The following is a 10,926-nucleotide window of genomic DNA, read 5'->3' on the forward strand; positions in this document are numbered from 1 at the left end:
CGTATAAAAAAAAAATCTGACCGCGTAGTCAGTTATTGTATTTGTTATACAATATATGAATTTACCGTTGTAAAGAGATACATAATTATCTTTGTTGATCTCGAGCGAAACATGAATAGCTTCCCTTGACAATTGTCTGTGTGGTAAGCGGTAGAATTTTTATTGTTACAAGGGGCTTTATCGTCACAAATGGCAGTCTTTTCAGCACAGAATATATTCATGAAGTATGCCAGAGGCATTCTGCATTAAAAAAAATGTATCTGGATTTTTTACTTTTTTTAACCCCTCCTCCAACCCTGGACTTGGGGCTGAAAAATCTGTAATCCTAAAAATAAAAAAGGGCTGGCTTAAGCATCAACCTTGATAAATATATGGGACCAGATGCAACATGGTTTTTATCTTGTGCAAATAGTTTTCAGGTCAACATACACCTCAAGTTCCTTAAATAAGGTCCCGTTATATCATTGGTGCCTAAAGTAGGGCTGAGCATGTTCATATTAATTTTGAGCAAAATAAGTTGCCATACCCACAATGTGGATATTCTATGCGCCTTCTGTTGAAGAAAGAGTATGAGGCAGATCGCGCTGTCATCCCACAGATGGCATCCTCGCCATGTCCGCATGCTGATGGGGTTAACCTGATTGGTCAGGTTGACGAGGTGTCAGAAACTGTTGTACGAATCCCATTACGTCTTGCTGTCCCAGTATAAAAAAATATAACAGAAACGCCTGTTTATCCCAGAGGACGAAGTAATGTTTATTTATATGTTAATTACAAGCCTGATAAACAGAACCTCTGGGTTTTTCCATTTTTTTCTTCTTTCTCCAACTTAGTGCTGCTTCCGGCGGAAAGAGCAACCTGTTGAGAGAAATTTCACATGAGAACGGAGGTGAGGTGAAGTTGGGATATAGCGACGTGCATGTATGTGTGTTTGTGTGGATGCTTGTACTAGTCCGGACTGATGCCGATTTAAAGTGCTAGCTCACTAAGATACCATGCTGCAGTTTAACATGGACACCCCACTCAGACACAGTATACTGACTCCGAGCCGACCAGTCCTTGTTTTAGCACCAGACAGGGTAACAACAAGTACTATCTTTTAACGTATTTTGGTTTGACGCGGCCAGGGATCGAACCCTGGACCTTCCACTCTCCGGGCGGACGCTCTACCACGGAGGCGGTCACATGAGAATGGAGCATCACAGATGTCTTGCAGAAGGACACACACAGTCGGTCTAAACAATCATCACAGGGCACACACAGTATTGATCTTAACAATCAGGACAGGAACTTCAAAGGGTATTTGAAAGACATGAAGAAAATTTTTAATATTCTATCAATATGGTGGCAGCCTGTAAACAATCGAGCAATATCCCACACTGTTGACAGACAATGATATCCAAATCAACCAAGTATACAAATCGGACCACACACTCCATTAAGTTTTGTTTGTTAAACCCTGCACTCAGCAAAATTCCAGCTACTGTATTCAACTTAATAAGCCCCCAGGGCGCTCTCAAAATTAGAAATAGGGGGCGCTTATTAGAATATTATTTTGAGTTAATTTCGTGGTTTATGCTAACAGCCTGAAATGTTTACATACGACAGATATATTTTTCAAGAATTTAATTGCCCATGATTAAAGGTGATATAACACACGAGTGTGTATTATACACAAATAAATAAGTCTTGTGTACATTGATCAATCGGAAGGGGTGCTGATTGGGATTGTTCACTAGCCAATATTGCTGTGGGCGCTTATTACGTCAAATACGGTATATGACGATGGTCTGTAATTGAAGTCTGGACCAGACAATCTAGTCAGCGAGCATGTTAGTCCCCTCTTACAAGCATGGGTTGCTGAACACCAATCCTATTCCAAACCCATATTTTCTAGGGTCAATAGTTGTCATGGTGTAATCAGATACGATAAATGCTGCTAATCGGGAACACTTTTTGACAAATCACACAAACTGGACTGAGCAAAAACCACCCCACATTGCTTTTGTTTGTTGTGTGATGCAGCACTTGGCAAATCCATCGTTACGACGATAGTCTGTAAATAATCAAGCCTGGGACAGACAATCCAGTGATTGACATTATGAGCATCGATCCACGTAATTGGGATACGATGACATGAAACAACCAAACCAGCGAGTCTGACCACCCGATCCTTTCAGTCGCCTCTTATGACAAGCAAAGTCGCTTTTTACAGCAAGCATGGTTACTGAAGACCTATTCTACTCCACATCTCTAGGGTTGCCAGGGTGTAACCATGGTAACAGTCAAATGCATACAAACCTTCAGTTAGCCTAGCCTTGCCCCCTGTGGGTTGGCACAGCACTGTGGAGCAGCCCACGCACAGCACAACAGTCTGTGCATGACTGAATACAGTTGTAATCTTGTAGCAACCTGGAACAAAAGCAACTATACAGACTCAACTTCATCAACAGGCAATCACATCACATTTCTGACTTGTCAGTGCAATAGTGGAGGCACATACAGCAGCGTTAGAAACAGTCAGTTTTCATCCACTAGTCCTTATAATGATAACATATAGCAAAACCCTTAAAAAGGGCAAATTTCTACTGGTCTTTATGATACCTTAACTATTTGGCAGTTTGGCAAGGACTATAGGACTAGTGCCAATTTCTATTGCTGTACAGTCACTAGTCAACTAAAATTTCCAATCATTGAATCCCCTATCATAACAGGACTACATTAACGATTCATGAAAGTCAAACTCAAACAGGTTGTTTACATGGAACATATGATTCCAGCCATGTAAATAAAGATAGACATCTACAAAGCCTGACCACATCATTCATCACATCGCCTCTTACCACAGGGTTTGCCCTAGCCTCTTAAAACTAGGGACCTGTGAGGATCCGGGGAAGAATAGCCTTTCAGGAACCCATTCTTGCCATAATAGGCGACTCAGCTTGTCGTAAGAGGCAACTAACATGTTAGGGTTGTCAGGCTTACCGACTGTTTCATACATGACATCAATTCCAGTTCCATGGATCGATGTTCATGATGTCAATCACTGGATTATCTGGTCAAGACTTGATTACTTACAGACCGCCGTCATATAGCCGTAATATTTAAATATGCTGACAACGAATGATGTTGTTTATGCTGCACTCAGCGATATTCCCCTTCCAGTCATATAACGGTGGTCTGTAAATAACCAAGTCTGGACCAAACAATCCAGTGATTGAAATCATGAACACTGATCCACACAATTGGGATACAATGACTGGCATCAACCAAGTCAGCGGGCCTGACCACCCGATCCTGTTATGACAAGCATTGTCACCTTTTACGACAAGAATGGGTTGCTGAAGACTTATTCCACCCAGGATCTTAACGAGTATAACAAAGTCACTGAGTTTGACCGCACCTGTGTTCAAAGGACAGGGGTTCTGACGTCCTTAGAGGTTTACTCGTACTTAATGGTTTGTATGAGTATGGTTTTCGCCCCTTTTAGCAATATTCCAGCAATATCACAACAGGGGACACCAGCTCAGAGGCTGATATTCGACCACAAGCCTGCAGTGAATGTCATAAAAAAAATTCCAAAATTGAATTTAAAGTTTCCCATTTAGGTTAATAGATTTTATGGCTTTGTGGAAATAAATTGTATTTCATCGATAACAGGACAAATAAACTGACTTGACCCACTAGGACAATGAAAAGCTGGCCAGGCATTCCAATGAAGAATGCTCCATTGCAAATCAGTGTTCAAAACTGAGAATGAAAGTCAAGGGTGCTTGTCTTAACACCTTTTGATACCTTTAAGAGTAATGAAAATGCGTAGGCTAGCGAATACTGCTAATTTCTATCCCTGCCAACATGACCAAGGGCACCTTGTTTAGAATTCTAAATGCATGGAAAGCTTACCTGGACACTTGACGTCCATGAAATAGCTGTTGGGTGACTGCACCAAACGCTTCAGTTTACATTTTTGCTTTTCCTCCTCAAGGGAGGGGTGGAGAAGGTCTTTCGCGAGCTACAACAGAAAAATGGAAAAAGTCAAGTGAACAGTTCGTAAATTGAATAAGATTAATTATCAATCAGTGGTTCCGTCAATTTTGGCATTAGAACAAACAGTTGCAGTGCAATTTGGGTGTAAATACATAATTAACTCTTAAGACTTTTTTAAATCGTTTCAACAGCACAGTAAACACAATATGTCATATCTACTGCTATAAACTTGACTGCCCTTTATATCATTTGCAGACGTTTTTAATCATTTGTGAAGCAGGGATGTTGACATCTTTGACTTTTGTTCTCCGGTGTACTCTCGAATTAATGAACATGAGTGAGTATGATTTTACGCCTTTTTCAGAAATATTTCAGGAACTTCACATCGCGGGACACCAGAAATGGGCCTCTCGTGGGGAATCGAACCAGTGTCTTCCACGTGAACTGCCCACCTTACAAAGTTATCTTGACTAAATATGGTGACGAAAACTTTCTAAATTTGGCACTCGTCCAATAATAGATCAACTTAAAAAAACAGCAGTGGGGCCACAGCACTTATCGGTTGCCATGGTTGGTATCACCCAAGTTAAGTGTGAGAAATGTGTGTGGATTCTCTCCCCTTGTCAACGTCTTGGGTCTATTTTCTGTTTAGTTTCCCATAATACCATGTTGTTAAATATGGGGAAAGGATTGAACATCGAACATTACAAAAATAAAACTCATAGTCTCCTCCAATGTAGTCACCACATTTCCTTATTCCGATAATAACTCCATTCACTTCTTGCATAACATGTGGAAAGCATGGGATCCGCCATCTTTGTTTACAACTTGATTCGACCTCGACAGATTTCAGTTTTGTTATCCACTTGACAAAACCACAGCCCAATCCAAATTTCTCGTGAACTACGCCAATTAATCCTCCTTTCACGCAACCTTAACACACGTGATATGTTGCAGTGGAGATTTCATGGAAATATATACACACGTCATTCACATGCTCACGTCTCGTAGAAAATACAATCATCGATCATGACCGATTTTACAGTCACACATACAAGAATTTGAAACACCTCCTGAAGGAAATACAACCATGGTCATCAAGATTTATGTTTCAAATTGAACACCTGCAAGTTAGAGACATCAGTTTTGACATATAATAAAGAAATTGCAGTTTTGGTAAGAGCAACTCACTGGCATCTTGTTCAAAGCGAAGCCTGGTAGAAAAGGCCGAGCTGGGGCCTACAACTAATATAGCACGGGGGTCGCTTGCACCACTGTGGTGAAATTCGCCTTAGTTTCGCAATCTGTCTGTAATGACAGAACATATTATTGATTGAGAAAAATAACAATTATGTAGAATCATGTTCAAATTGCACCTGTGATCTCAGCACGTTGATTTGAAAAGGAACATTGATTAAAATAAGATATAAATATGATCAAGGGAAGGTAACTCTCTTTCAACTCTTATTGCGCACTTACAATTTGTATACATGTTTTATTTCACACATATGTACATGCTATAGAAAAGAGAGAATCGTGACATTATTCAATCATATTTTTAATTTGAAGTTAAATGCAACCAGAGGCTATGTAATTGTAGTCATAGTGTGATCGCTTATGAAATAGAAAGTATGGCGGGTAAACAGTGCTAAGAAAGTTTTAACTTAATTTCTAACATTTGTAAAGTGACGTTTCAAATAGATTTATAATTTCATATAATTATGTCGAATATCCCCATAATCAATTCACCTTTTTCACATCTCAACATAAATAATAGAGACGCAATAAAGACAATAGTGAAGATGATATTGCTAAAAGCGGCGTCCTACTCACTCACACATCAAACGGTCATCGGATTCTTTTCTCAAAGCCTTTAGTGGGTGATAAAATGAGTTATAAGAATAACTTTTTAATTATATATATATATATATATATATATATATATATTTGTGAGAAGGGTGAGCGAAAAAATGAAATTCTTATTTGTTCTGCACTACTTGTGAATCCTGACAGGAACTGTAAGTGTGTTATAAGTGCACGGGAACATTAAAGCGACAGAGTACTTTGAGTACCCGTGAAACTATCAACTGTATTTCAGCGTACATTTAGCGTTTGTCTGGCTGGGAAACAAGTTGTGATTTGTTTAAGAAGTGAAATTATCAGGCCCCGTCCTCCACAATATTTAAAGTGGAATATCTTTTTTTATATAATACGGAAGCCTTTTAGGGCCATTTGTTTGTATATGTTTTCTTGAAATTTCAAGATACTAAGTTGGAATTTCAACATAATAACTTGAGATTTTAAGATTCTTACTTGAAACTTAGCATCTTGAAAATTTCAAACAATAATAAACAGATGGCCCTAAAAAGCTTCCGTATAATTTAAGTTAAATTTCAAGAAGACATGTTGAAATTCAAGATGCTAAGTTGAAATTCCAAGATACGTAAGTTGAAATCCCAAGATACGTAAGTTGAAATTCCAAGATACGTAAGTTGAAATTTCAAGATGTTATGTTGAAATTCAAGATATATAAGTTGAAATTTCAGTATATTAATATAACTTGAAATTTCAACTTCTTATCTTGAAATTTCACCTTAGTATCTTGAAATTTCAACTTGGTATCTTGAAATTTCAAGAAAAACATAAAGAAACCAAATGGCCGTAAAAGCTTCCGTAATTTTAAAACGTTTATGAATTATCGGGGTGGCAGATCCGAAATCCAAATTATACAAACTAAGGTTAGATGAATAACGATGATGTTAAGCCGATTATTGAACGACTTTCAAAACCGATGATGGTGGGCCGATTAGGGAACAACTTTCGATACCGATGACGCTGGGCCGATTCGGGAACGACGTTCAATACCGATGATGCAGACCCGATTAGGGAAGAACGTTCAATACCGATGATGCTGGGCCGATTAGGGAACGACTTTCGATACCGATGATGGTGGGCCGATTAGGGAACAACGTTCAATACCGATGATGCAGACCCTATTAGGGAAGAACGTTCAATACCGATGATGCAGACCCGATTAGGGAACGACTTTCGATACCGATGATGGTGGGTCGATTAGGGAACGACTTTCAATACCGATGATGCTGGGCCGATTAGGGAACAACGTTCAATACCAATGATGCAGACCCGATTAGGGAACAACCTTCCATACCCATGATGCTGGGCCGATTAGGGAACGACTTTCGATACCGATGATGGTGGGCCGATTAGGGAACAACGTTCAATACCGATGATGCTGGGCCGATTAGGGAACGACTTTCGATACCGATGATGGTGGACCGATTAGGGAACAACGTTCAATACCGATGATGCTGGGCCGATTAGGGAACAACGTTCAATACCGATGATGCTGGGCCGATTAGGGAACAGCGTTTAATACCGATGATGGTGGGCCGATTAGGGAACGAATTTCGATACCGATGATGCTGGGCCGATTAGGGAACGACTTTCGATACCGATGATGGTGAGCCCATTAGAGAAGGGTAGGTGAGTGAGTATGGTTTTACGACGCTTTTAGAAATATTCTAGCAATATCACGGCGGGGGACACCAGAAATGGGCTTCACACATTGTACCCATGTCGGGAATCGAACCCGGGTCTTCGGCGTGACGAGCGAACGCTTTAACCACCAGGCTACCCGACCGCCCCTGATTAGGGAAGAACGTTTAATACCAATAATGTTTGGAGGAAGTCAACATTCAAAAATTCAATAAAAATATTGAGTTGTGCCCGCTTTGAACAGTATTTCAGAGGGGAAAGTTGAGTTTAACGTCGCGTTCAAAATTCTTGCTTTTTGTACCAGTCGGGGCTTATACCGGTTTTACAGTGCTAGCCCTCTAAGATACAGGGATATCATGCTGCAGTTTTACATGGTTATCCCACTCATACACAGCGTACTGACTCCGAGCTGACAAGCACTTTCTTCTCGACCGCCTCCGTGGTCTAGTGGTAGAGCGTCCGCCCGGAGAGCGGAATGTCCGGGGTTCGATCCCCGGTCGCGTCACACCGAAAGACGTTAAAAATGGTACTTGTTGTTACCCTGTCTGGCGCTCGGCAATAAAGGGCTAAAACAAGGGCTGGTCGGTTCGGAGTCAAGTAACTGTGTCTGAGTGGGGTATTCATGTTAAACTGCGACATGATATCTCAGAGAGCTTGCACTTTAAATCGGCATCAGACCGGACTAGTACAAGCAGCCACACAAACACACACACCTACATGCACATCGCTATATAAGTGCAATAATCTTGGACGCGACGTTAAACCCCATTTCACCTCACTTTCTTCCCCTTGATGCCAAGCGCCAGGCAGGGTAACAACAAATACCATCTTTTGTTAAGACACGGCCAGACGCATGTCACCATAAGGTGCGAATGTGGGTTCTAGTCCCGCACGTGTCTCTGCCCAAAAAGTATAGAATTTGTGCTTTACTATAAATAAATTGTCATCACAAATATAACATTGTTGCCTTGTGAAATATTCTTCACACTTTACAATGTCCTTATTTGATGTTTGTTCGTTTGTTTGTTGTCGAACGCCGCACTCAGCCCATATGACGGTGGTCTGTAAATAATCGAGTCTTGGCCAGACAATCCAGTGATTGACATGTGAAAAACAGATACGGTCGTATCATTCCTAATAATGTTTAGATCTAAACATGTTTGGTCTTTGTTTTAATCAAAACACATTTTGTTTACAGTGTAGGTAATTTACTTTGGCGTAAATACAAGGAAACCTGTGAAGATCCGGGGTAGAATAGGTCTTCAGCAACCCATGCTTGCCGTAAAAGGCGACTATGCTTGTCGTAAGAGGCGACTAACGGCATCGGGTGGTCAGGCTCGTTGGCTTGGTTGATGCATGTCATCGATCTCAATTGCGTGGATTGATGCTCATGATGCCAATCACTGGGTTGTCTTGTCCAGACTCGATTATTTACAGACCGCCGTCATATAGCTGGAATATTGCCGAGTGCGGCGTTAAACAACAGACGAACAAAGACAAACACATGGCCAGGTCCATCGCGTAGCCACGCCCATCGGACGTGTTGAGTGACCTCGGATATACGTGCAATAGTACACGGATGCTGGGGAGAGTGTGTCGTAAACAACCCTATTTTTGCTGCATAAGAAAATGATTTAAATATATATATAGATTGTTTTACGCCGCTTTTGATGAAAAGTCCTTCAATATCACAGTTGGTTTTACATAAAGTACACATGACGAGTTTCGGTGTGACCAGTTCGTAAACTGTCGCGCAGATTTCGGTCGATAGCAGGATTTGCAAAGCATGTGTACCGCCAACCCGTTGTAAACAGATATTTCCCAAATCTTTTCATGTTTTTTATCAAGATTTCTCACGCGATTTCATGCACTTCGCGATGTAAGACGATGTGTTTTATCACAATATAGATCCTGATTATCGATCAGATCGTCTTGACTGGGCGCCGCCATTTTGTTTGAATCAAATGCAAGTGATACGAGAGGTGGAATCTGATTGGTCCATAGGAGAGGCATGGAAGGAACATAACTCGAAAACGTCACTGGTGGCGCTACGATCGAGACCAGGAATTCCAGCCTAGTTCGGCAAGGGTGGAAACTGGACTTTTACAGTCGGTTATAGAAAGCACTAAGTCCAATAAAATGAAGACATCTGTTTGTGGCTAGTCGCCGTCTTGAAAACCCATACAAGTCCGCGTTGCTCAGCTACATCTATGGCGAACAACTCACTGGGCTCTAATCTGGCGGTTGGGGGTTGAGGATGATCAACATTTTCCTTGTGAAAATGTGTTGATAAAAAAACTTCGTCGGGAAAAGGTGGGTGGGTCGGCCCCCCTTGCTCCGCCCGGCTGCCACTCTCAGCCGATCACAATGAGTGACCTGCCGCAGCAGTCAACCATACATCTTCATGAGCTTGACGTACTTGTTGATGGGCCTCTGTGACAACATAGCTCCAATATTGATGCTATTGATTTACATAAAATATGAAGGTGAGGTGAGGTGAAATAGGGTTAAACGTCGCGTCCAAGATAATTGCAGTTATATAGCGACGTGCATTTACGCGCGCGTGCGTGCCTGCGTCATTCGTGACCAACTCGTGTTATTCCGGGACAAGCCGAATAGCGACTCGTGCCCCTCTGGTGGCCATTTTTGCGACCGGGTTCCGTCTTTGCGCAAACGGGCATACCTAAAACAATTGTCAACTCTTTGCGTAATGGTTCACATATATTTCCCTATATATTGTATATATTTCAGATGCAAGTTACAGCACATCGGGAGATGCGGAATTATACAGTATGATTGAACACACTTAACTGTGTCTTGGGTATATTTTAAGATGCAAGACATATATAAAATCAAAAATTATTTCCGAGGGATTCTTTGACGACGAACTTGAAATCATACGCGCATTCTGATTGGTTTGTCGTATTTTCGCACATAACATTCATCGATAGGGGGACGAGTCTTCTTGCAGGTGACGGAAAGGGTCGAGTGATGACGAATGTGCCTGCGTGTGTCTGCTTGTACTAGTCCGGAATGATGCCGATTTTATAGTGCAGAGATACCATGCCATAGTTAAACATGAATGCCCCACTCAGACACAGTATACTGACTCCGAGCTCACCAGTCCTTGTTTTAGCCCACTGAGATGCCATGTCGCAATTTAACATGAATACCCCACTCAGACACAGTAAACTGACTCCGAGCTCACCAGTCCTTGTTTTAGCCCACTGAGATACCATGTCGCAGTTTAACATGAATACACCACTCAGACGCAGTATACTGACTCCGAGCTCACCAGTCCTTGTTTTATCCCCTTAATACCGAGCAGCAGACAGGGTAACAACAAGTACCGTCATGCCTTTTTGGTATTACGCTGTCGGGGATCGAACCCCGAACGTTCCGCTCTCCGGGCGGACACTCTAC

At 41.5% G+C, this 10,926-nt stretch overlaps 1 protein-coding gene across 1 annotated transcript; it reads right to left on the reverse strand.

Annotated features, from left to right (window-relative positions):
- Window positions 1–731: 731 nt before the first annotated feature.
- LOC139461135 (small ribosomal subunit protein eS27-like) lies at window positions 732–5,276 on the reverse strand. The gene is made up of 4 exons (XM_071242682.1): window positions 5,179–5,276; window positions 3,904–4,012; window positions 2,302–2,412; window positions 732–858 (listed from the first exon to the last, which is right to left on the reverse strand). Exons 1-4 carry the CDS (start codon window positions 5,182–5,184, stop codon window positions 830–832), a joined length of 255 nt encoding a protein of 84 aa, XP_071098783.1. The 5' UTR covers window positions 5,185–5,276; the 3' UTR covers window positions 732–829.
- Window positions 5,277–10,926: the final 5,650 nt, after the last annotated feature.

This window comes from Haliotis cracherodii, unplaced genomic scaffold (assembly GCF_022045235.1).
Source record: "Haliotis cracherodii isolate W230 unplaced genomic scaffold, xgHalCrac1.p SCAF_14, whole genome shotgun sequence".
Taxonomy (NCBI): Eukaryota; Metazoa; Mollusca; class Gastropoda; order Lepetellida; family Haliotidae; genus Haliotis; species Haliotis cracherodii.

What these genes read in the sequence shown, in the direction of transcription:
- LOC139461135 (XM_071242682.1), bottom strand. An exon ending in CATGGACGTCAAGTGTCCAG is followed by an intron (nt 2,413 to 3,903) that starts GTAAGCTTTCCA and finishes CTTTTGTTCCAG; the next exon opens with GTTGCTACAAGATTACAACT. An exon ending in CAAGGCTAGGCTAACTGAAG is followed by an intron (nt 859 to 2,301) that starts GTTTGTATGCAT and finishes TTCTCTCAACAG; the next exon opens with GTTGCTCTTTCCGCCGGAAG.